This window comes from Gigantopelta aegis, chromosome 8 (assembly GCF_016097555.1).
Source record: "Gigantopelta aegis isolate Gae_Host chromosome 8, Gae_host_genome, whole genome shotgun sequence".
NCBI classification, from domain to species: domain Eukaryota; kingdom Metazoa; phylum Mollusca; class Gastropoda; order Neomphalida; family Peltospiridae; genus Gigantopelta; species Gigantopelta aegis.
In genome coordinates, this window is record NC_054706.1 from 73,271,081 (window position 1) to 73,298,730 (window position 27,650).

Here is a 27,650-nt window from a genome sequence, read left to right on the forward strand (position 1 = left end):
TGTTTTCTAACTACTGTTTATTAATAAAATAATCTGTATGGATTATGTCAATCGTCACTACACTCGGGGTATGGCAGGCACACAATGTCAACTGAAGAGTCCTTCAGGCACTCCTACTAATACTTGTCCATGTCAAACACCTCAACTTCTATTCAATCTGAAATAGAGAGAGCAAACATTTAATATTTAGTCAATATGTACAAGTGTGGGTAAAAAAAAAATATATATATTGTCGGGTATTCTGACTATATAGATTCTGCAATGCTTAAAATTTGTAAGTGGCAAGTCATTTTTTTCCTCTCAACCTATACTTCTGATGATCCTTCATTCTTAATTTTATTGACTGTCTTCAAAGATTTACTTGAAAGTTTTATTTTGCTGTTGAAGATATTTGATCACCTGTCTCAACTTTAAAAAGTTCATAATTAAAAAAAGAAAATGAAAAAGTAGATTCTTGAAATTTAAAATAAAACAAATCAAAGTGAAATATTATTAAAAACAACAACAACAACAACAACAGTTTGTGATCCTGTCAAATATATACTGATTAACAGGACTGAGTTTATCACACTGGAATATCTATTTATTTCACACGGAACAAGGTTAGGTTAAAAAATATTTTGTCAGTGCAGCAAGAAAAATATGTTGCATATTAAATGTTAATCTACTGACTTTTCCTAAAAACAGTGAAGTTATGTTAAAAGCACATGGTCTTGTTTTTCTACAAAGTAGGTGATTTTTTTATAATACAATCAAGAAGACATTTAATAAACTACAATTAAAAAAGATAGATAATGTCTACTACTTTTACAAATTAAACAATTATGTTACTAGAAACACGTTGAATATACAGACACTGATATTCTAAACAAGAAAACATATTTAATATATGTCTAATCATAGAAATATTTTATTAGTTGGAAACATCTTACAATGCAGCAAACTCAGGAATGTCCCTTTAAGCTACTGATTTTTCTAATACCCCTAAAAAGAGTAAATTTATGTTAAAAACACATGGTCTTGTTTATCTACGAAGTAGGTGATTTTTTTTATAACACAATCAAAAAGACATTTAATAAACTACAATTAAAAAACATAGACAATAATGTCTATTACTTTTACAAATTAAACAAATTATGATATGGTAGAAGCTTAAAGCTAGGGTGGCATAGAGGTGTTTGAGGTAAACAAAAACAGATTTTATTAATTTTATTTCAAAAGTCGTAGAGATCATTAATCGTGTTAAGGCAACAGGTACATGTAGGATTGACTTATGGGTGAAAGGGAGCAAGTCATGACAAATCAGCAAACAAAAATATCTTTACTTCTTTCACAATAATCATGAAATAGGGTGGGTGGGGACGGCAGTTCTGTATAGAACTTTCAACACAGGAGTGGATTTTAAAGAAAAAGTTAACATGGCTATTTCATGTAAAGAGGCTATTTTCATTTGTCAAGTGGTACAGCTAACAACAAATGACCAGGTGTCACTATAATAGAGAAATAAAATACATGTAAGAGTGGCTTGTGTGAAGAACTGTGAGCGGATTGAATAAGCACCCAGCACTGGCAGATTCCTGGGAGCTTTGAGGGGAAACACCTGCGGACAAGATCAGAAGAACTGTCAACAATACAAAGAGGTGATTTCCTTCATTCAATGCATCTTGACAGTGTGTGTGCACAAGAACAGTGAAAGAAAATAAACTAAACAGCAGGATAAACATGCATTCTGACATCAGATATCAAGATGTGATTATCATATATGGAAGTATACAGCTAGGTCCACAGATAGGTTTACAAGGACTTTGTAAAACTAGATTAAAACTGAACTGAATAAAGGGAGCAATGAAATAATTTTAAAAAATAGAATACAAAAAGAATTAAAACAAATTAAAACAAAACTAATGAAGTTTTTTTTTGCAACTTTTAAAGTACATTAGAAAGAAAACTTCAATTTTAATAGTAACTCTGGTAAAACTCCATTTGCTATTAATGTTTGTAAAACTAGTTTTAATGGCTGCAAATGGTTAAATATAATGTTACAGCTATCTCCAAATTACAAACAGTGATCCTTTAGTCTAGAACCTCATAAAAGCTTTATTCTTGAACTGTGTTTTTAGTTGTACTATGGGAGAATGAAATAAAACTATACCAATACTGCAGTAATATTAATGAAGCAATAAGAGTTATTTTGTCAACTATCATTGGCTATTGGATGTAAAATATGTAGTCTTCACAGGAAACCTGCTATTTCTTTCTATTAGTGGTAAGGGATCTGTTATATGCACTCATTCATTCATTTCAACTTATTTTTTGTGCTTACATCCAATTACGGTTCAAGCATGCTGTCTTGGGCACACACCTCAGCTATCTGGGTTGTCTGTCCAGGACAGGGGGTTAGTTGTTAGTGGTTAGTGAGAGAGAGAAGAGGGTGTAGTGGTCTTACACCTACCCATTGAGTCGTTAAAGCTCGCTCTGGGTGGGAGCCAGTACCGGGCTGCGAACCATGTACCTACCAGCCTTATGTCCGATGGCGTAACCACGACACCACCGAGGCCTGTTATATGCACTTACCCATAGCCTTTGATATACTAGTTGTGATGCACTGATTGGAATGGGAAAAATTCAATCAGAGAATGAGTCCATCAAGGGGTTTTGATCCTTCAACCCAAGCTCCTCAGGTGAATGCTCCACTGACTGAGCTAGACCTCACCCCTTAGTTAAATGGGGCTGGGAGGGGGTAACTGTGTATGAAGGAGTTTTGTATTGGGAACTCTATTAATGTACCCACATCCTTAAAGGTTCAGGCACGCCGACCTTGGATCCAGTCTCTGACATCGCCAGTGGTTTATATTTTTGTTTTGTCTAGGCGTGTCAAAACTGATTGACATTCAGAGCAATTCGTCTACTTTTGTGATGTCTGCATCATCAATACTTTAACATCCAATTGATAGAAGATGAATTACTTTGAATTACTGCACTCGGTGAACATGAGACAGGATGTAGTTCAGTGGTAGAGTGCTTGCATGAGGAGCAATAGCTCATAATTGATTGCCCTTGCTGAACCAACTGAATCTCAAGTGCCCCATGACAAGTATATCACAGTCTTTAACATTAGCTAACTCAAGGTGAGCTGAAGATCACTCTCCTGAAATGGTACTAGACGAGCAATCACATCAAGGTTCAAATAAAATTTATTAAAACATTTGTGGCAAGGCTGCTCTCTTAAAACATTTCAGATATGTGTGAAAGGGATGTCATGTGATCAACCGCCTTTCCTGGTAAAGATCATATGCCATAAAGCCTTAGAGCAAAAGGGAATACAAAAGATCCATTGCTGCTATACAGTAAAAGTAGCCTGCATTGACCTCGGTGGCATCGCGGTTAAGCCATCGGACATAAAGCTCATAGGTACATGGTTCACAGCCCAGTACCAGTTCCCACCTAGAGCTAGTTTTAATGACTCAATGGGTAGGTGTAAGATCACTACACCCTCTTCTCTCTCACTAACAACTAACCCACTGTCCTGGACAGACAGCTCAGATAGCTGAGGTGTGTATGCCCTGGACAGTGTGCTTGAACCTTAATTGGATATAAGCAGGAAAATAAGTTGAAATGAAAATGAAAGTAGCCTGTGTGACAGCAGTTTCCTTTTCAACTATCTAGACCACATATCACTGTACCCATTTGTAAGGAACGAAATGAAAGTAGCCTGTGTGACAGCAGTTTCCTTTTCAACTATCTAGACCACATATCGCTGTACCCATTTGTAAGGAACGAAATGAAAGTAGCCTGTGTGACTGCAGTTTCCTTTTCAACTATCTAGACCACATATCACTGTACCCATTTGTAAGGAACGAAATGGTTTATTTAACGACACACTCAACACATTTTATTTACGGTTATATGGCGTTGGACATATGGTTAAGGACCACACAGATATTGAGAGAGGAAACCCGCTGTCACCACTTCATGGGCGACTCTTTTCGATTAGCAGCAAAGGATCTTTTATATGCACCATCCCATAGACAGAACAGCACATACCACGGCCTTTGATGTACCAGTTGTGGTGCACTGCCTGGAGCGAGAAACAGCCCAATGGGCTCACTGACGGGGATCGATCCCAAACCGACTGTGCATCAAGCAAGCTCTTTACCACTGTGCTACGTCTCGCCAATTTGTAAGATACCAACAAAATTAGTGAAAACTGTGCCGAGGTGCCGATAGAGAAATATTTTTTTCCTCTTACCTAACATTGCCACCTACTTTTGACAAACAACCTCCGACTTCAACGCCTGATGGACACCCTGGCTGTTTGTTTTGATGTTGGTCTTTGTCTGGGTTTCAATGATAAAGAGTTATGGTTCAAGTTGAAGGAATGACAGGGTTGGGCAGCTATCTGAGTCTACGTGATTCCTAGAACAAATAGCCCAGTATGAATGCACTGAATCACTGAGTTAATTAAAACTCAGTCTATTTAGACCATTTCTCATTTGTCACTGTCAGACATTTCATCCATCTTCCAAGTCTACAGTCCAAGAAATAGGTAAAATACAATTTTCTTTGTGTACAAAACTGTCTGGAGGAGAAAGTAAGTTTAAGTCTGTGAGTTGTGATAAACCAATGATCAGTAAAAACATTAACATACCAGCAACATTTTAGTAAGTAAATCAAATCATATCAAATCAAAGGTGATGTTTTGGATTTTCATAATGCTCAAAATTATTTACACATTTTTGTTTAAAATGTTAAGATTCTACCTAGAACAATCAGCCCATAATTACAACCAAATAATGTCATTTAGTAGTTTTAAAAAATAATAATGTGTGTTTCAGGTTTCATCTCTGGAAAAAATAGGGTAGGTAGGTAGGAACTTTTTTCTTTTCCTTTTTTTTTAAATCGTGTTCTTGACATACTGTATATAACTTGTCTACAAAAATCGTGGTAGATGTTGGGTTTTTTTTTTTGCTAGTCAAATTTATTTAGGGTCGCAGCGTAAAATTAGGGTCGGTCGGGAAACCAGAAACACACAATTTTTTTTGATGGGTGAATATGTGATGGTAGATTTTTCAACAGTGAAAACCTTGTTGCTGGTTTGATGGGTGAATATGTGATAGTAGATTTTTCATTTTACTTTCTATTTTGAGAAGCAGGATTTAGCTCAGTCAGTTGTGTGCTCACCTGAGGTGCTTGCATCACAGGAATGAACCACAACTGGTCAAAGGCCGTGGTTGTGCTTTCTTGTCTCTGGGAATGTCAGGGCTAGCTCTGCCACTCGCCAAATTCACAATTGCTAATTTTAGGAACAATTGGCAAATTTTACTTTAATTTGGCGAAAAAATTTCAAGTAATAATTGGTGTTTTATAGGAAAATAACTGGGTTTCGCATTTTTTTAAAAAGATAATTTGGCGAAATGTTTTGCTCACCCAGAGCTAGCTTTGGAATGTGCATATAAAAGATCCCTTGCTGCATTAGGAAAAATGTAGCGATTTCCCTCTGATGACTACGTGTCAGAATTACCAAATGTCTGACATCCAATAGACGATGATTAATAAATCAATGTGTTGTAGTGGTGTCGTTAAATAAAACAAACAGGTTTTTTTATTCTGAGCAAAATGTTTTAGGAACCCACAGCTTACTCCCAGTGTCAGCATATTACAATGTTAATATTCTTGAGTTAATTATATGCAAATTTTCAATTATTGATCACACATGTAAAACCAGATAAAAGTGGTACTTGCAACTATACATAGAGCATGTATAACCTTGAAACATATATGGGACAATCATTATAGATGTATACCTGTATTTATTAAATTATTTCATAAACTGACATAAAACAAGTCCAACAAAATGATAAATTTATATACACCAACAGATCTTAACCGAAACAAAATTATACAGTTTAAAAAAGATTGAACGACTGGCAAACCAGTGCTAAATGTTTGGAGTTTAAGAGAAACAGAAAAGAAATGCCAGGAAATAAAAACAACAACAATCAGGTGGTCTCTTTGTAATTACAAGACAAATTTAGAAAGCATATTTTCAAAACTACGCAGGAACTGTCTGCGAAATGTCTGACTGCTTCAAGATAATTAGCAGACGACACTTTGACTAATGATTTTCCTTTAGCTACAAGTTACCAACAGACGTTTATGACACTCAGGCTGCTCGGGTGATTAATCTTCCCATTTAACTTATTGGAATGCTCATTTCAACACCTGAGAGACACAGACACAGCAATAAACAGCAACGAAGTTGAAAGTCTAATTAGACAGGTGTCCCCCATTCACGGTTTCAACCGGGATAAAATATGCTGGCAGTAAGTGGGTTGTCTTAGCCAATCAAAATTCAATAATGTGAAGGAACATTAAACATATAGCTAGGTATTGACCCTACAACCTTTCACACCTCAAGCGACTGTTTACCACAGGGACACTAAGAATTTAGGATAAAACGTTTCAGAGTGTTTTATATTGTTCTAGTTACTATGATCAAACAGAACTGAATCATTATTTTGAATGAAGAATACTGTAACATACGCAGGAAACATTTTGTTTTCAAAATCTTGATTAACAATATTTCTAGTCAATTGGAAATTAATGAATTAGCAACTACTGTTTGATGTTTTAAATTTATGTAGCGATCTATGAAACCTGCAAAGTGAATTGTAATGCAATACTGAACAAAATGTTCCCCAATATGAGCCTGTTCAATAATTATGTAACAAAATTTTGCAATTGTTTAAAACTCACTCTCCACCCACATGTATTGGCAAGCTTAAAGTAATACCACACCGCCCTCTAAATTTACTCACCACTCTTGTTTTATTTTCTTAATATGATGTAACTCTTCATTAATACCCCTCACCTCCCCTAAAATATTTTACATTACATAATTATTGAATGACCCTTACTGATAAACTTAACTGCATGTGGAAGCTGTACTGATGGGCATGAAAGCAGAATGAATTATGAAATTATACTTTACCAACTTACCTTTCATCTTGATGGTATGTGGAGGTTGTGGATATCGTCTCAGAAGTTTGTTTATTTTTGAAGAGGTCAAAGTTTTAGAGATTGTGGACTCGTCTGCAGACTTGTTCGCCTTCAAAAAATAATATTACTATAATTAAAGAGACTGACCCAAGTTCAGAGTTTGCAATCACTGTACAGACCTATCAACCTTTAGTCAAGAGAAAGCAGGAGATTTTTTAAAATGCAAATGATTTAAAGGGACATACCCTAGTTTTTAAACACTAAGACATTTTTTTTTTTTACCATTAGAGCCGTTTTTGATAACTGAAATCATACTTTACTTGGATTTTATTGTGTAGATTATCCATTTCCATACATTCAAAGTGTTTTTGGTCATCCTGGTGTTTTTAATATCACAAAATGCATTTCTCATATTTTTAAAAACACATGTGCGTCTGAGAAGTAACAGTTATGGAGTCGAGTTTTAGTCCAGTTTTAGAGGGTATTTCACCAGTTCAAAGTCACAGACTCATGTTTCACTCAATTGTAACTTTATTCAAATGTGTTACAGGTTTGTAGAGTAACTAAACTTAGTGTGCATTTTCATGAGCTGAAACTAGGGTCTGTCCCTTTAATACAAAATTGCAAGTTTTAAAAAATTATTATATATATAATATATAATAAGATATATAAACACTACATAATGTCATGTATTTCTATCAACCTTAGATCTTGGCATTAATAAATAATATATATATATATTATAATTTTAAAAAATTATAATAATTAAAAAAAAAATTCTATGTTTAAATATTATTATTATGATTCAATACCTATATTTTAAAAAATAACACTTCTATCTAAAAATGTTAACAACATGTTAAATGTACCTAAAGACAAATTTATCTAAATCTTATAAATTAACATTCAGATTATACTATGAGGGACAGTGGCGTGGTACTTATTTTAAAATCTTCATAACAATGCAATAAACATTGTATGTCCACTAATCATTAATAAAACCTCATTATTGACATTGTGTGAAATATACCAGTATTATACCCACTGACATTGTGTAATGTGTGTGACTAATGGATACTTTTATTTATGTATATTCAGTGTGTTTCTGGCTGTTAATCAATCCAATGATATTCTTTGTTTCTTTCTTTTTTATTTTAACAACACTTCTAGAGCACATTGATTTATTAATCATTGGCTATTGTGATGTCAAAAATGTTTTGGTAAGTCTTTGAGAGAAAACTCACTACATTTTTTCCATTAGTAGCAAGGGATCTTTTATATGCACCATCTCACAGTTGTTGTGCACTGGCTGGAACAAGAACTAGCCCAATGGGTACACTGACAGGGATCGATCCTAGACCAACCACGCATCAGGCGAGCGCTTTACCACAGGGCTATGTCCCGCCTCAAATGATACTCAGTACTGTCTGCATCATTCGGCAAGCAATATAAAATTATCCAGGATTCTGCCGTTGACGTGTGCATGTGAAAGTGGCTTAACAGTATTTTTTGGCCAGTGTACATGGTGTACATGTATTGGAGCGCCAGCACTGGGTATTGTTCTGTAGCGACACTGTTTCTGTTTACTCAGGTGAGCTATATTACTGGTACCTCTATGTCACTAACAGACAAGCCTTTTCATGCCGCAAGTGGCCAGCACACCTGGGCCATTTCTATTTGTAAGGCAATATGGTAAACAGTTATTCGATATTGTGTAAATTAATTTTCACTACACGTCAATACAAAATTGATTTACAACTTTTGATATCTATGCAGGCGATGCATTTAGAAATTAAAAGGAACAAGGAAATGCTTTGGTATGTAAACTACCATAACACAGTTTATAATCTGGCTGCGTGATAAGACATTATTTTCGTTCATTACATTTATTGCAATGCATGTTGTTAAGAATAAACCAATTAAAAAAATGGAACAGAACATTAATTTAATACAATGAGCATTTATTTGGTGTAAAACCAGTATTAACTATAACAAATTGAAAATAACCTACAATGTGAGTTAAAAAAGTTAGTTTTGTTTAATACCACATTGATTTATTAATCATTGGCTAATGGTTGTCAAACATTTGGTAATTTTAAACTAGTCTTAGAGAGAAAACCCACTACATTATTCCATTAGTAGCAAAGGATCTTTTATATGCACCATCCCACAGACAGGATAGCATATACCATGGTCTTTGATACACAAGTCGTGGTGCACTGGCTGAAGTTAGAAATAGCCCAATGAGCCCACTGATGGGGATTGATCCTAAACCCGACAGTGCATCAGGCGAACACTTTACCACTGGGCTACGTCCCACCCGTACAGTGTGAGAGAATCAGCCCAATGGTACCACAGATGTTACTCTTTTTTAGTAGTAGCAATGGTTCTTTACATTAATAACTTTATGGTCAGGACAACATTCAGACTCAAAATTAAAAGTCCCCATACATTATTTGGTTTTAAATTGTTGGAAAGAAATGAGGGATCACACCAACACTAACAGGAAAGAGTGACTTCAGCTAAAACCCTCATACATTGGCGTAGTTTTTTTTTTGGGGGGGGGGGAGGGGGGGAAACGTATATCGGTGTCAGGAACTGTCAAGTTGAGTCAAGTTATGAAGTGTGTATAAAAAAACGGGTGGTGGTTCACAATGCGACACAAATGTCCAGCTGAGTCACATCTAATGTGATCTATGCTTTACTGACATTAAATGTCATTTCACCGACATTCAATCCCACATTACATTCTAGAATTAATTTAGCAGTTACGTTAAAGTGATATACCGTACCCTAGTTTTTAAACACTAAGACATATGTTTTACTATTAGAGCCGTTTTTGATAATTGAAATCATACTTTACTTAGATATTATTGTTTAGATTATCCATTTCCACACATTCGAAGTGTTTTTGGTCATCCTGGTGTTTTTAATATCACAAAATACATTTCTCATATTTTTAAAACGCATGTGCATCTGAGAAGTAACAGTTATGGAGTCGAGTTTAAGTCTATTTTTAGAGGGTATTTCACCATTTCAGTCATAGCCTCACGTTTCACTCAATTGTAACTTGTAACATACAATCATGTAGAAGACTAAGTAGCTTTAATGGCAACATAATCATTAAAAATAAACACAAAATACCTTCATGAATGAATGAATGAAGTGTTTAACGATACTCTAGCATGAATGAAGTGTTTAACGATACTCTAGCACGAATGAATGAATGAATGAAGTGTTTAACGATACTCTAGCATGAATGAATGAATGAAGTGTTTAACGATACTCTAGCATGAATGAATGAATAAAGTGTTTAACGATACTCTAGCATAAATGAATGAATAAAGTGTTTAACGATACTCTAGCATGAATGAATGAATGAAGTGTTTAACGATACTCTAGCATGAATGAAGTGTTTAACGATACTCTAGCATGAATGAATGAATGAAGTGTTTAACGATACTCTAGTATGAATGAAGTGTTTAACGATACTCTAGCATGAATGAAGTGTTTAACGATACTCTAGCACGAATGAATGAATGAATGAATGAATGAAGTGTTTAACGATACTCTAGCATGAATGAATGAATGAAGTGTTTAACGATACTCTAGCATGAATGAATGAATAAAGTGTTTAACGATACTCTAGCATAAATGAATGAATAAAGTGTTTAACGATACTCTAGCATGAATGAATGAATGAAGTGTTTAACGATACTCTAGCATAAATGAAGTGTTTAACGATACTCTAGCACGAATGAATGAATGAATGAAGTGTTTAACGATACTCTAGCATGAATGAATGAATGAAGTGTTTAACGATACTCTAGCATGAATGAATGAATAAAGTGTTTAACGATACTCTAGCATAAATGAATGAATAAAGTGTTTAACGATACTCTAGCATGAATGAATGAATGAAGTGTTTAACGATACTCTAGCATGAATGAAGTGTTTAACGATACTCTAGCATGAATGAATGAATGAAGTGTTTAACGATACTCTAGTATGAATGAAGTGTTTAACGATACTCTAGCATGAATGAAGTGTTTAACGATACTCTAGCACGAATGAATGAATGAATGAATGAATGAAGTGTTTAACGATACTCTAGCATGAATGAATGAATGAAGTGTTTAACGATACTCTAGCATGAATGAATGAATAAAGTGTTTAACGATACTCTAGCATAAATGAATGAATAAAGTGTTTAACGATACTCTAGCATGAATGAATGAATGAAGTGTTTAACGATACTCTAGCATGAATGAAGTGTTTAACGATACTCTAGCATGAATGAATGAATGAAGTGTTTAACGATACTCTAGCATGAATGAATGAATGAAGTGTTTAACGATACTCTAGCATGAATGAATGAATAAAGTGTTTAACGATACTCTAGCATGAATGAATGAATGAAGTGTTTAACGATACTCTAGCATGAATGAAGTGTTTAACGATACTCTAGCATGAATGAATGAATGAAGTGTTTAACGATACTCTAGCATGAATGAAGTGTTTAACAATACACTAGCATGAATGAAGTGTTTAACGATACTCTAGCATGAATGAATGAAGTGTTTAACGATACTCTAGCATGAATGAATGAATGAAGTGTTTAACAATACTCTAGCACGAATGAATGAATGAAGTGTTTAACGATACTCTAGCACGAATGAATGAATGAAGTGTTTAACGATACTCTAGCATAAATGAATGAATAAAGTGTTTAACGATACTCTAGCATGAATGAATGAATGAAGTGTTTAACGATACTCTAGCATGAATGAATGAATGAAGTATTTAACGATACTCTAGCATGAATGAAGTGTTTAACGATACACTAGCATGAATGAAGTGTTTAACGATACTCTAGCATGAATGAATGAATGAAGTGTTTAACGATACTCTAGCATGAATGAATGAATAAAGTGTTTAACGATACTCTAGCATAAATGAATGAATAAAGTGTTTAACGATACTCTAGCATGAATGAATGAATGAAGTGTTTAACGATACTCTAGCATGAATGAAGTGTTTAACGATACTCTAGCATGAATGAATGAATGAAGTGTTTAACGATACTCTAGTATGAATGAAGTGTTTAACGATACTCTAGCATGAATGAAGTGTTTAACGATACTCTAGCACGAATGAATGAATGAATGAATGAAGTGTTTAACGATACTCTAGCATGAATGAATGAATGAAGTGTTTAACGATACTCTAGCATGAATGAATGAATAAAGTGTTTAACGATACTCTAGCATAAATGAATGAATAAAGTGTTTAACGATACTCTAGCATGAATGAATGAATGAAGTGTTTAACGATACTCTAGCATGAATGAAGTGTTTAACGATACTCTAGCATGAATGAATGAATGAAGTGTTTAACGATACTCTAGCATGAATGAATGAATGAAGTGTTTAACGATACTCTAGCATGAATGAATGAATAAAGTGTTTAACGATACTCTAGCATGAATGAATGAATGAAGTGTTTAACGATACTCTAGCATGAATGAAGTGTTTAACGATACTCTAGCATGAATGAATGAATGAAGTGTTTAACGATACTCTAGCATGAATGAAGTGTTTAACAATACACTAGCATGAATGAAGTGTTTAACGATACTCTAGCATGAATGAATGAAGTGTTTAACGATACTCTAGCATGAATGAATGAATGAAGTGTTTAACAATACTCTAGCACGAATGAATGAATGAAGTGTTTAACGATACTCTAGCATGAATGAATGAATGAAGTGTTTAACAATACTCTAGCACGAATGAATGAATGAAGTGTTTAACGATACTCTAGCACGAATGAATGAATGAAGTGTTTAACGATACTCTAGCATAAATGAATGAATAAAGTGTTTAACGATACTCTAGCATGAATGAATGAATGAAGTGTTTAACGATACTCTAGCATGAATGAATGAATGAAGTATTTAACGATACTCTAGCATGAATGAAGTGTTTAACGATACACTAGCATGAATGAAGTGTTTAACAATACTCTAGCATGAATGAATGGATGAAGTGTTTAACGATATTCTAGCACGAATAAATGAATGAAGTGTTTAACGATACTCTAGCACGAATGAATGAATGAATGAAGTGTTTAACGATACACTAGCATGAATGAAGTGTTTAACGATACTCTAGCATGAATGAATGAATGAAGTGTTTAACGATACTCTAGCATGAATGAATGAATGAAGTGTTTAACGATACTCTAGCATGAATGAAGTGTTTAACGATACACTAGCATGAATGAAGTGTTTAACGATACTCTAGCATGAATGAATGAATGAAGTGTTTAACGATACTCTAGCACGAATGAATGAATGAAGTGTTTAACGATACTCTAGCATGAATGAAGTGTTTAACGATACTCTAGCATGAATCAATGAATGAAGTGTTTAACGATACTCTAGCACGAATGAATGAATGAAGTGTTTAACGATACTCTAGCACGAATGAATGAATTAAGTGTTTAACGATACTCTAGCATGAATGAATGAATGAAGTGTTTAACGATACTCTAGCATGAATGAAGTGTTTAACGATACTCTAGCATGAATGAAGAACACTGGCTACTGGGTCTCAAGAAATGGTATACGGTATAAATAAATATATGATAGCAATGAATTAGCTACATACCATTTCATCAAATGAAAACTAAATCACCATTTCATTTTGTCAGTTCAGGTGTTCTGATAAAATAGATATCAATTCCTTTGCTTTTAAATCTGTTACATTTTCTGTGTGGAGTATTTTCTACATGACTTAAGTAAACAAGCCTGCATGATGTCCTGAATAACATAACACAATAAATATAGACAACATTTTGTTAACACATTGTACCTTGCTACTAGCATATCAATACTAAATTTCTCTAACTGATGCTTTTAATAATTTATCAATATTTATTCAAAATATGATCTAGGTGTGTCTAAATAATCTTAAGTCCAACCATGTAGCAATGAAAGTAATACCTTTTATATATAAATGTACTGTATAATATTAGGAATAAGAAAATCAATGAAGATTTCTTTTTAATAACAGGAAGGAAGGAAATGTTTTATTTAACGACGCACTCAACACATTTTTATTTACGGTTATATGGCATCGGACATATGGTTAAGGACCACACAGATATTGAGGGAGGAAACCTGCTGTCGCCACTTCATGGGCTACTTTTTTCAATTAGCAGCAAGGGATCTTTTATATACACCATCCCATAGACAGGATAACACATACCACGGCCTTTGATGTACCAGTTGTGGTGCACTGGCTGGAGTGAGAAATAGCCCAGTGGGATCGATCCCAAACTGACCACGCATCAAGCGAGCACTTTACCACTGGGCTACGTCTCGCCCCTTTTTAATAATAATTAAACTTAAAATATTAAAAACTTTAAATCATACCCAACAAAATTCATTAGGGGCCAGTAGATGTGTTAATAATTTTTCTTTAAATATGGGTTAAAATAAATACAGCTTCTTTCTTTGTGAGGTGTCAACTTTGTGTCATGTTATTAAACTTATTAATTTAAACAACAATTTAGAGCGAAAAAGTCAATAATTGTTAAGAACCAACATGTAATGGCTCACAGCAGAATGTACATTTCTGTAGTTGTCTGAAAGAAATTTTGTGTATCATGGGTCAAAAAGAAATATCCATACATTGCAAGTGTTTGAAGTCTACTGGCCCTAAATTAGTTTTGTTGGGTATATTAATCACATGTGACACGAAAGTGCCGCTCCACCTTTAAAAAAATATTTTACTACATGTACCAATAATTTAATGTTGATCAAATTAAATAATTACGACTTTAAAAAAAAAGTCTATACATTTGACATACGATGTACATGTATGTTGTGCATTTTAGGTTGTAGATTATTATAAAAATGACCAAGCAAAAGCTGGTAGGTACTGAGTTTATACTTCAGCAGGGCACAATATTTCACGCGAACCGCCGTTCTGTTCGCGCGTCGGTTACGCAAAATTAAATTTACGCGAATCGCAAATCGGTTACGTCATGACCTGTAAACGTTCAGAAATTAAAACTTGCAAACTTCACGATTACAGGAAGTTTATTCATGCAGACGTACTACTGGTATTCCGCCAAATATTTTAGACTGATTTTTAGATACTTGATGCGCAGCAAACCAGTAAACTACGTTATATTGCAACAGCTGTAACTTGCGAACAGTCTACAGTTTTAAAACAGTTTTAAAGAAATGTGCTTGGACCGCTTGGGACGGCTAAATTTTCTGCTGCTATTTTATCTCTAAAGGAATATATGTAGACATACTATTGGATTGGCTATAATTTTACATATGTTAAAAACAGTTTTAACGTAAACAGGAATCCAAAAGTGTCACAAAAATAGAAAAATACTAACATCGCATAATGAGCCTTAAAAAACAACAACATTTGGAACGTCACTGTAGTATATAAGTAACATCGATGAAGTGAAAGTAGCATAGCCACCGCAAATTGCAAAAAGGAATCCCTACAAATGAGTATTTATCTATTTCAAAGGCTTACCGCCCATTACGCACAGTACGCATGTGCGTAATTCAAAAACAAAATCCGGGAATAGGTTGAGGCTGTCTGTAATTGTTCTATAAAATAGACCTCTTAAAATTGACTCGAAAAAAGATTTTAAAAAATGCATCTACAGGCGTCCTGAGTTTCAAAATTTTCACAGGGGAAGGCCCCCCGAATCCCCCCGCTTGGGCACGCCTTTGGCGTGCGTAATTCTAAGAATATTTCTGGCTACGCCCCTGTATTTTGTTTCAGTACTGGGACTAATATTCAGTTCTTTTATAATATTGCTAACTTTAGCAAGCATTAAAGACATTTTTTTTTTTTTTTTAAATGTTTTCTTTTGTATTTGTTTTAACTTTTATGTTTCAGCTAAAAACTATGTATTTAAAATATAATTTCAACGTAATTTTGAGGTAACCGATCAGATAACCCATGGGTTACGCAAATATAATTCATGTAACCGAACAATTGGTTACCTAGGTAAAAACCACGTGAACCGACTTCCGGTTACCTCAGATTTCGAAATATTGTCCCCTGCTTCAGTACTGGCTCAAACTATAGGCTCACAAGGTAGGCTATATGGGACGTCTCTGTAACATGTGTGCAAATGATTGTTTCGTTCATCCATTATTCACACAAATCAATTTTCACGAACCCATATTTTGTTCTTGCATTATAATTAGGACATTATTTACAAGGTATAATGGGTTACACAAAATAAAATAAATTAAATAAGTCGTCTTAAAATTATTAATTCTGAGATGCCAGCATGGTATGTGCTATCCTGTACAAGAGGTTAATTGGTAAGACAGAAAAACCCTGATATACTGACATATATACAACATGTAGGCTACTATTTTCAGTTAGCAGCAAGGACACTTTTATATGACGTTTTTCACAAAGAGGACATGAGGATCACAACCTATCACATTTGTTATTGATTATTTTGGTCTAGTGGTTTCCAGACTCAGCCTATATGGTAATTTGACCACCTTGAGCTTTCTAATGACTTATCCTGAGAAGCATTTTTGACATCAATCAAACAAAATACGGTGGACTCTGTCCAAACTGGCATCTTCTGTGTAAACTGGCAGAGGTTTAAAGTCCCGTCCAGTTACCGTTAATTTATTATGGATAAAACTCTGCCTAAACTGTACATGTACATAGAAAATAAACGTGCTTGTGCCACACTATAGTGTATGCCCCACTCTCCACACCACACATTATTCCTACGGTACTTCTTCTATCTTAACATCTAGTAAAGACATTCAACACTCATGTCAGAGTTCATGTATTACCCTCGCTCTCGCTCTGGTAATACAATAATCCTAACACTTGTTTCATAAAATCAGTATGATTCACACACGAGTGTAATAATTTCTTTATTATCCACATTATGTAAAATCTAAACATAAAATCACAAACTTGTATAATAATCTTTATATTCACCCCCACACCCCAATAATTATTTAGTAATTTTTGCTTTGTAACACCTTCAATATGAGACCGTATAAAATTACAACCAAATACTTTAATTTACTAGAAGAATAAATAGCAATTATTGGAGAATATTCTGACGACCGAGAGAAGTTCAATCATAATGTTAGGCCATGTATATGTTGCAGATAAGTTTGCAAATCAACCATCTTAAAGGTACAGTGGTCTTTGGTCTAGTACCCCCCCCCCCCCCCCCCCCCAATCGTATTTTGCTGCCCCTCATTATTTTACTGAACACAACTTCATTTCTACCCAGTCCACTATTTCAAAATACACAGGTGTGTTTTTTTTACACACAATGAAATAATTAAATCAACGTATAAGTTTGCACATTGGACATCAAAGGAAGCAAGCCATGTTGTGTATGGAAATGCAAGTGACAAAATATTCAGTAGCTTATTGTTAAAAAATTTAACAGTATTTTTAACAGCTTCTAATATGTCCCATACCAGTATCCATTTGTTTGCTTGATACACATAATAATTTTTTATTTTTATTTAAGCAATGAAAAACCACTTATTTGAAAGATTTTGTAAACAAGACCTAGCCTTATTCCTACATGCCTATTATCATTTCTTTTCCTTCTTTTTATTATTCCATCTACTTTTGAATTGTCTTTGTCTAAATTTCATTTCTTTTTTAAAGAAAGTAGAAAGTTACACACTTGCCATTTTCGGGACCTCACGTAAGCTTTGTAGGCTAACAGAGACAATTTTACTGACTTCACTAATTTCTGTAACGAGTTCATTTGTGTAGGCTACAGAAGCCACTATTTAATTCAATTCCTTTTCTTTTTTTGACAACTATATGAACAATATAAATGAGTTAGCCGTATCAGACTTTGTGATCTATTACCTTACAGTGTTCTACGCTCGGTTTTATAACTTACTCTTCTTTGACTAGTGGACAAAAACACTGAACTCGCCAAGCTTAAAATGTTACTAGCCACACTACTCTTTTTGTATCATTTATGCATGTGTTGTAACCAACTTAACATTATACATGACTTATGCTGCTGGATTAAATAAATAGCTTGAAACAGTGAAATTGTTTAGTTTTCACTCAATCATGAATTTGAAATGACAACCATTTCAGAATTGATCGCATGAGGGAGGTGGGAAGGACTGTAATTATAATTCTATGCCTCATATGACTGCTATTTTATGCCTCACATGACTGCTATTTTATGCCTCATATGACTGCTATTTTTTTTCTTACGTATCTACTGTTTAACTAAAATATTATTTTGTGGGTGGTGGGTATATACCAAAAAAACCCGTCTCCCCTCATTTGATTTACGCCAGCAACATGCTTGCTAATATTTCTACAATAGGTACAATGTATAGTACATTGTGTCAGTATTGTCGTCATGTTGAAGCTACAGAAACTGAAAGCGAAGTTTTATAAAATTTTCTACGTTTTTTGGTTGGCTCTGTTTCGGTTTCAACTGCAGATTTCTCAGATTGGCCTTAATTCATTTGACTTTTCAGTACTTGTTTCACCTGTCTCGTCTTCTTGATTAGCGTTTGAAGTTTTAGATTTTCGTTTTCTTAAAGAATTGTAATATTTTAACATTTTGCCGCTTTGAAAGTTTTTGCCGTGCTTCTACATGGTGGGTGGAAACAGCGCATACATACACAGCAAGAACACACACACACCCCCACCTGCTAACTGGGGCTGCATTCGATTTGAACGATTGTAGCAACATGCGTAATGGATTAGCAGATCAAATGCAACACTTAATTTGTGTCCGTTCAATAATTACATAGTGGAAACTTTGGCAGGTTCATTTTTTACCATGCTCCACATAACATTTCGTAATGTTAAGATCACCATCCCTTCTAAAATTATGTAAGACTTTGTCACCCCCTCTACTTTTCACTGCCACAGTTATGCAATTTAACCAACATTATTCGGTTTGCACTTTTTTCTTTTGAATTTATTATTTTAAATAAATAATTGATTAAAAAATAATCTAATAGAAAATATGGCCATGTATGGCTGCCGGTATTTAGTTTATGCTTTAAAAAAAATCACTTTGTTTTAAAGACGTTGTCGATATGTTTGTAATGTATCGTATGGTGCATCAAAGAGCGTTACGTTGAAATGCTCATTTTGTAATGCATTGTTTAATAATCAGTCTCTATTTTGCACGTTTGATTACAATGTGTATAGTATGAACAGTGAGTGAGCAACCTTTACTTGATTTTGTACTCGTGTTCTTCAATTGAATGCAACCACCAGTAATGTACCATAGTGAATCGGTTATGTATAGTACAATACAGTATTCGGAACTTCTTTATTATATACATGATCCAGAAATCGATATCAGTTGAGATATTCCAAATGGTTGTCTGCATTAAAATAGCACACCAATCAAAATATCTGGATTGTTTTCGCAAGTATCTGGATTGTTTGCGCCAAATCACTAAAATCAATAAGTTCTGAACGGTACTGAAAATTAATACGGAATTCACAGTGATCAATCGGACAACTTTGTAAATAACGAAGTGTTCCGACTGCACAATGATGTCAACAAATTTCATTTGTTTTCGCTGTTAGGACTTTGAACATACATGGCAAATAATTTAATACTTAGAAGTTTTTGCCAGATGGTGACGATAATAAATTCAATCAGTCACCACGCCAACATTTTGGTTGCATTGGCGACCATTTTGGTCACAACGTAGAACACTGCTACAAAAGTGTACTGTTTCTAATTAATAATAAATTAAATAGGATTGGTATGTTTTCAAAGATGTCTACCAGTGTTTTCCGATTTATATAGCAAAGATAAGTATCAGTCATATATTAAAAGCTTGCTGGACGCTACCGTTCATGTCACATTTTAACAAAAATTCTGGTATTATTAAACAGGTCTTTCTATCAGCTGCATATTTTACGTGCGCTGTTAAGTGTAACATGCGTTATTTTTCACACTTGCCAGATTGAAATTATGTGCGCTGTATGAGCACCTTAAAAGGCAAGGTCTGATTATATTGATGGGAATATTAACTTCCCTTCCCAACATCATCATATTTGGTATAAACCCTGTAGCAGGATCAATGGTACTTTTATAAGCAGCTAAAGGAATTTCAATATATGTGTCCCATTCCCTACCATTTTCATTAATGTAATTTTTTATAATTTTCTCTAAAATTCTGTTAAATCTTTCTATCAGTCCATTTGATGAAGGTCTGTATGAGTAGTACCGGTCTTCATTATCAGATATAAAATCTTACAAATCTCTTTAAACAGATCACTATTGAAATTTGTGCCTTGATCAGTGTGTATTTCTAACGGAGTTCTGAACATGAAATAAATGCATGGTCTGCTACTTTTTCAGCATGCTGGTATGAACAGGTTATGCCTCCCATCCATCTAGTGAAATAATCACCCACAAGAAATATATATTTATTGTTCTTCTGAGTACGTGGTAATGGACCAATATGTCAATGGCTATATTGTCCATTGAATAACCATCTCGATAATCTGTTAGTCATGCTTTAGGTTTGAAATCAGCCAACATCCATCAGTTACAACTATGTAATATGAAGGGTTTTTTATCTTCACTCATGCAATACCATTAGTATAGTTGCTTTATTCTAGATCCATTGTTTTATGTACATCAGAAATACTAGCTCTAACCTATTCTCTCTCTCTCTCTCTCTCTCTCTCTCTCTCTCTCTTTCTCTCTCTCTCTCTCTCTCAGTAACAACAAACTATTAATCCTTGACCTGGACAGATAGATAGCTGAAGTTTTTGTCCACAGTCTGGTTTGTACAGTTTAATAATCCTGGAGACAGTCTCTGAAGACTGTGATTTGACAGTCTAGTAGAAGGTGCAGCATTTTGTGGGGTATTTGGGTGTTTTTCAAGGTTCTGTAGTGGTTAAACCATCCTGTTACTGGTTCCCACCCAAAGTGACTGAATTGGGTAGCTGTAAGATCACTATACCTACTTCTCTTTTACTAACCACTAGACGGACAACTCGGATAGCTGAGGTATGTGTCCAAGACAGCATGCCTAAACCTTAATTGGATATAAGCACAAAAATAAGAAAACTGTGTGGCTGTGATCAAATTGTATACATACCAACACACATGCACACACGCACACAAGTACACCTATACACATATGTAATTTATTACATAGTAAATACATATTACATTATATACTTACATTTGCTGTGACAACACAATTGTTGAAGTCAACTATTTCTTTACTGCACTTTGATTCAAGAAAATCGTTTTTTCTCCAGCATGAAAGCAACAGCATCATTTCCTGTCCACAAGGAGAAGCTGAAATGTGCAAGGTGTGAAATATTATTAGCCACAGACTAAGCACAAATCCTAACCTGGATTAAAAAGTCTTGTGAATAATTTGATTATTTAACTATCATCCATATTGATTTCCTTCCTGAGACATGCTATCATTTGATATTTTTAAATGCAATTAAGTGATTTAAACTTGTTTTATTAATTTGCTATTAATGCTAAAAAATTAGGGACATGTTTTCCGCAAACACAATTCAGAAAGGTTTCCATATTTCCCTCCTTAGGGATATTAAATTAATGTAATTAACTCAATACTGCATAAAGCACTACAGACAATAACTAACCCCAACACCAATTGTGAAGCACTGGCTGGAATACGAAATATTCTTATAGGCCTACCAATGGAGATCCATGAAACAGATACAAGTCAAAACATTACTATTAAACCAAAACATTAGAAAAAATATATAATAAATAAAACATTTAATGTTTTTTTTTTAAATACAATTTATTAACTTCCGATGTGTCAAAACCTTAAGTTATTTTTATTCATTGCTTCTTTAGGTATGTTTTGATTTATAGTCTTTCCCACAATGATAACTGATTTTCCGTTGTGATATTTATTTCTGAACAGATTGTTTTCCAAATTGCACACAAAAATAGTGTGGTTTTTTCATATCCAAAACACTTTCACTTTTTTGCTTACGTCAAACCAAACTGAATTGATTTACCAAAAAATAGGTGGGCTTTTTCAAGACCTGTTGAAAATCAATTGTAAAACTAATGTTTATGAGTTTTAGCTTACATAAAAAGGGAACTTTTTTTAACCAAAACATGGGTATGTTTTATTAGGTATGTTTTGAACAAAACTGTCACATTTTAGTTTTGGGTACATTTTGACCAACTTACCATAAAACTAGTAAAATGTACAGTTTCATATTTATTTGCCCACCTCTCTCTAATGCATATATATGTATATATATATATGTGTGTGTGTGTGTGTGTGCGTGTGCGTCTACGTATACGTAAACATATACATATATATATACACATATACATACATACATATATATACATACATAGATACATATATACTAAAACGCAAAAGAAATGCAGGTCCTGAAAATGCGAAAGAATTGCACTTTGTAAAGCAGTATCTTTGGTGGAATTGAACCTCAACTGTGTTAAAGGACATGGCACACACCCACACCGCAGTCCCACCTGCGTGTCAATTTCATTACCTGTGTGACGTCACGAATTCTCAAAACACGTTGTTTGCACGTGCTGGATCATCCGTATCATGAATCCAGTGCAAACACACTCATTGAAATGCTTATAAAGCCTACACACCTGGATTTAATCGCATAAATTCAATTTGAGTAGTGACAGACAACAGAATCACATTTTAAAAATGCCGCGACTGACGCAACTCCAGCGAGGGATGGCCATCGGGATGTTGCAAGCCGGACAGACCCGTACTGCTGTAGCCAGACAATTGGGATGTCATGTTTCGACAATCGCACGCCTTTCTCAACGTCACCAAATCACTGGATCTGTGAACGATCGACCACGCACCGGCCGCCCGAGGGTGACAACCGCAGCCCTAGACCGGTACATCCGGGTGACCCACCTTAGGAATCGGATGCTGCCAGCAGCTAACACCGCTCACCAGGTGCGTGGTCCACGTGGTCCAGTGTCCGCCGATACAGTCCGACGCCGTTTGAGGGCAGCAGGACTCCGTAACCGCCGTCCTTATGTGGGACCAATATTGACCCCTCGGCACCGCCAACAACGTCAACAGTGGGCGCAACAACATCAAAGATGGCGACGTGGCCAGTGGCAACAAGTTCTGTTTACTGATGAGAGCCGTTACAATCTTTCCAACGCTGATGGCCGAATCCGAGTATGGCGACGTCGACATGAACGTTACTCCGACTGCTGCGTTCTGCAGGCCGACCGATGGGGCGGGGGTAGTGTGATGGTGTGGGGTGGGTTCTCATTCAACCACAAAACACAACTTCATGTGTTCAGACAACGCGTTAATGCCGCCGTGTACCAAAATGACGTCATCAACAATCACGTCGTTCCCTTCTTTGCCGCTCACCCACGTGTGCGCTTGCTGCAGCAAGACAATGCCAGGCCGCACACTGCCAGGGCAACACAGGCGTTGCTGGCTCAGCACAACATCCCAACGTTGCCGTGGCCAGCCTTATCTCGGACATGGCGCCTATCGAACACGTCTGGGATGAAATCGGACGTCGCCTTCAGGCTCGCGGACAACCTCAGAATATGCAGGCGCTGGAGGCAGCATTGGTCCATGAATGGAACTCACTCCCTCAGGCATTCTTTCAACGGCTTGTCAACTCAATGAGGAGACGTTGCACTGCCTGTTTGAATGCCCAGGGTGGTCACACGCGATACTGACTTTGACAATGCTACAGGTCGTCTCTTTCACATTTTTAACATGGACCCCCACCCTACTTTATGACATGAAACAATAGCCAAAAAGGAATTCAATCAAAAATTTCCAACACCAATGTGTGCCGAATTGGTGTAGCTCCAAAATAAATGTTGAAATCTTCATTTCGTTTTGTTTTTTTAATATTTTATATCCAATTTAATGAGAACCTGCGTTTCTTTTGCGTTTTAGTATATATATATATATACATACATACATATATATATTTATCATATAATATCTTACATTTTCAGTGCAATCAAAGTATGTGATATTTTCAGATCACATACTTTAAGAATTTGATAACTTTGCAAATTAGATGTAAATTAATCGAGGTCACAGCACTAGGTTTATTGACATTTAAGCAAATGTATTTGGGTGACACTCCATAATTGATGTATGCATTCATAGTCATCGATCGACTGGCCTCGGTGGCGTCGTGGCAGGCCATCGGTCTACAGGCTGGTAGGTACTGGGTTCGGATCCCAGTCGAGGCATGGGATTTTTAATCCAGATACCGACTCCAAACCCTGAGTGAGTGCTCCGCAAAGCTCAGTGCAAACCACTTGCACCGACCAGTGATCCATAACTGGTTCAACAAAGGCCATGGTTTGTGCTATCCTGCCTGTGGGAAGCGCAAATAAAAGATCCCTTGCTGCCAATCGGAAGAGTAGCCCATGTAGTGGCAACAGCAGGTTTCCTCTCAAAATCTGTGTGGTCCTTAACCATATGTCTGACGCCATATAACCGTAAATAAAATGTGTTGAGTGCGTCGTTAAATAAAACACTTCTTTCTTTCTTTCTTTCTTTCATAGTCATCGAATAAAAAGATTTCAATGGCAATTTGACACTGAAAGATGTAGTTTGTTTTGATGTAAGGATATCCAAAATGACGTCATTTGAGTTTGACGTCATTTCCATTCAAAAATACACCGCGCCACATATTCTTACATCATTTGAAGATCTAGTAATGGCGGACTGGAATTAAAGTTGCGTGTAGTTTACAAAAACATGTTGTATTAAGCTTGAGATTATGATAAAGAGATTATTACCCTCGTGTATATGATACTGACGATACCGAAAAACACTGGTAATAACCTCTATATATACTCTTCAAAAGAAGAAATGCAAAACCACATTGTCGTAACATTTGGAGAATTGATTTAATTATTGAATGGTGAGTCCGATAATTACCAAATGTTGCAGGATTGTTCACAATTCACTCTAGTCCATTGTGAGTAAGTGATAGGACACACCACCAAGGTCAAGGTCATCTGGAGTCAATACCGGGTGTGGCCTCCGCGTGTGTTGACAACTGCCTGGCACCGCCTGCCCATTGAAGCAACCAGAGTACGGATGACGTCCCGGGGGATGGTGGCCCACTCGGCCTGCAAGGCTGCTGCCAGCTCGGGCAGGGTCTGGGGCTGTGGTTGTCGCTGTCGGTCCAACTCGTCCCACAGATGCTCAATTGGGTTCAAATCCGGTGATATCGATGGCCAAGGAAGGACATTAATGTTGTTGTTCTGTAGGAAAGCCGTTGTGAGACGTGCTGTGTGAGGCCTGGCGTTGTCATGTTGGAACACTGCGTTGGCGTTGGCCATAACTGGAACGATGTGTGGCCGGAGGATCTGGTCAATGTAGCCCTGTGCATTCAGGTTGCCCTGCACGTGGACCAGGTCAGTTCTGCCAGTGTGTGAGATGGCTGCCCACACCATGACACTACCCCCGCCGAATCTGTCCACTTCCTGCACGCAGTTTGCTGCATAACGTTCACCACGACGCCTATACACGCGACATCTTCCATCATGACGTCGGAGCAGAAATCGGGACTCGTCACTGAACCACACCTGTCTCCATCGCAGTTGAGGCCATTGTCGATGAATCTGGCACCACTGCAGTCGGAGTCGACGGTGTTGTGGTGTTAAGATGACACCTCGAACTGGACGTCTGGCACGAATTCCTACCTCACGTAGGCGGTTCCGTACGGTCTGGTCGGATATCCTGCGCAAACCTGGTATTGCTGCGGCTGTGGAGTGGCAGTAGTCAATCGTTCCCGAAGGTGGCGTACCCGGATGTAGCGGTCGTGCCCGGGGGTAGTGACCCGTGGTCGACCGGATCTAGGGAGGTCACGTGTTGATCCATGTTGCTGGTAACGGTCCCACAGTCTGGAGATGGTGCTTGGGGACACATGGAATGCCCTGGCAACGGCCGTTCTGGATTCGCCTGCGTCTAGTCGGCCGATGGCATTGTTTTTCTGCGGTTCACTGAGACGTGGCATGTCCTGGATTGTCAACTGTCGGACGGATACAGAGGCCAGGCAAGCGAACACCCTGCACTTTTATACTGTCGGTGTTCATGTTGCACGTGCAGACAACGCACGTGCAGTGGTGACATGGTTTGCACGTGGCTGCGTTTTTGCGAATATTCACATTTTGGAACTTTATTGTACAGTAGCTGCGTTTTATCGAATGTAACCGTGGGAATGTGTTTGGGACATGCAATGACCTTATATTCACAAAGCATGAACCGGTAGGAAACATAAAATCGGAGTTATAACCCATTTGTACCCTTTTGCGTTTCTTTTTTTGAAGAGTATATATATATTTAAATCATTTGAAGTGAAGACAGAGTATATTATAATATTGTTAAACAATCAACATCATCAACGAAAACGTGACCCAAACCTTGACTAACAAATCAATACATTTTGAAATACTCTGGTAAATTTATACTAAATGTTTCACATTTCTTTTATATAGATTTACAAAATTCAAATGAAATCCCGAAAGTGTTTAACAGAACAATTTATTCAGAACACACCGCAGATTCAATGCAAAAACAAAATATGTATATAACAAATTAAATTAGTCAAGTCAGAAAAAGGCAGATCACCCGTTGGACTGGTAATTGCATTTTTTAACTCCTCCGTCAAATTTTTTACTCGCATTTGGCAATCAGGTGAGTACTTTCTGCAGTACCCCCACCCCCACCCTCCATAGTTCTTTAATAGTATATATTATTTTTACTTACATTTTTCTCTAACTTTCTTGTTAGACACGGAATCTTTCAAAATTGGGGGATAAATAATTTTATATGTCACTGGATTGTGTTTATAATTACTGAATTTCTTCAATGGCCTATATTTATACAAAACATCTGTCAGCTTTGTCATTTTGGTTATTTCACCAGCTGAACAGTCTTTTACAAGAACAGCTAAATTATGAAAACGTCAAACATGTGAAATAAACGATTTCAGTAACATTTTTTGATTGAACAGTGTTGAAGTTCACTGATTCTCACTTGTCAAAATGAAAACGTGAGCTACGCAATGTAGAGTTGCGTGCCCTTGAACATTGTCACGCTGGGATCTCACAACACGGTTTAAAATTATAGGCCTAATACCAATGGATTATTGTTTAAAACATTTATTTATTATTATTTAAAAAAAATTGATTGATTGATTGATTTATTTATTAAATATTGCTTGTCATTCTTCAGAAGAAAGTATGTATCTGTTATGTTAGTAAGGCAACATACTAGAAAACAAATCTTAAATTTGCTACTCTGAATGTCAGAATCATTAGCATATTCCAGCTCGAATTTTTGCACAGAACAAAATTCAAAGGATTTTGTTAAAACATCAGGATGGTATACATGAACAAAACTCTCGTTTAAAATCATACAATCATTCTCCTGGTCGAATGCATCTCATTCCTATGTACAAGGTCTGTAGTCGTGTAGGAGGACTGTCACAGTGTCAACCACGACTAGCTTCACAAATCTGAATATCAGTCGTATTTCTACACAAAGAAGATTTCGTGCGTTATTTTGACATGAAACTAACCATGAAACA

The 27,650-nt window shown here is 35.9% G+C and overlaps 1 protein-coding gene across 3 annotated transcripts; it reads right to left on the reverse strand.

Annotated features, from left to right (window-relative positions):
• LOC121378681 (coiled-coil-helix-coiled-coil-helix domain-containing protein 1-like) lies at window positions 1-27,617 on the reverse strand. 3 transcript variants are annotated; one of them, XM_041506965.1, is made up of 5 exons: window positions 27,481-27,617; window positions 21,245-21,363; window positions 7,000-7,108; window positions 1,513-1,600; window positions 1-157 (listed from the first exon to the last, which is right to left on the reverse strand). In XM_041506965.1, the coding sequence occupies exons 2-5, from the start codon at window positions 21,341-21,343 to the stop codon at window positions 142-144; spliced, it is 312 nt and encodes a 103-aa protein (XP_041362899.1). In that variant the 5' UTR covers window positions 21,344-21,363; window positions 27,481-27,617; the 3' UTR covers window positions 1-141. The 3 variants fall into 3 exon arrangements, with proteins under 3 accessions (XP_041362899.1, XP_041362897.1, XP_041362898.1); XM_041506963.1 differs by lacking the exon at window positions 27,481-27,617 and adding an exon at window positions 26,828-27,148; XM_041506964.1 differs by lacking the exons at window positions 1,513-1,600; window positions 27,481-27,617 and adding an exon at window positions 26,828-27,141.
• Between the last annotated feature and the right edge of the window lie 33 nt (window positions 27,618-27,650).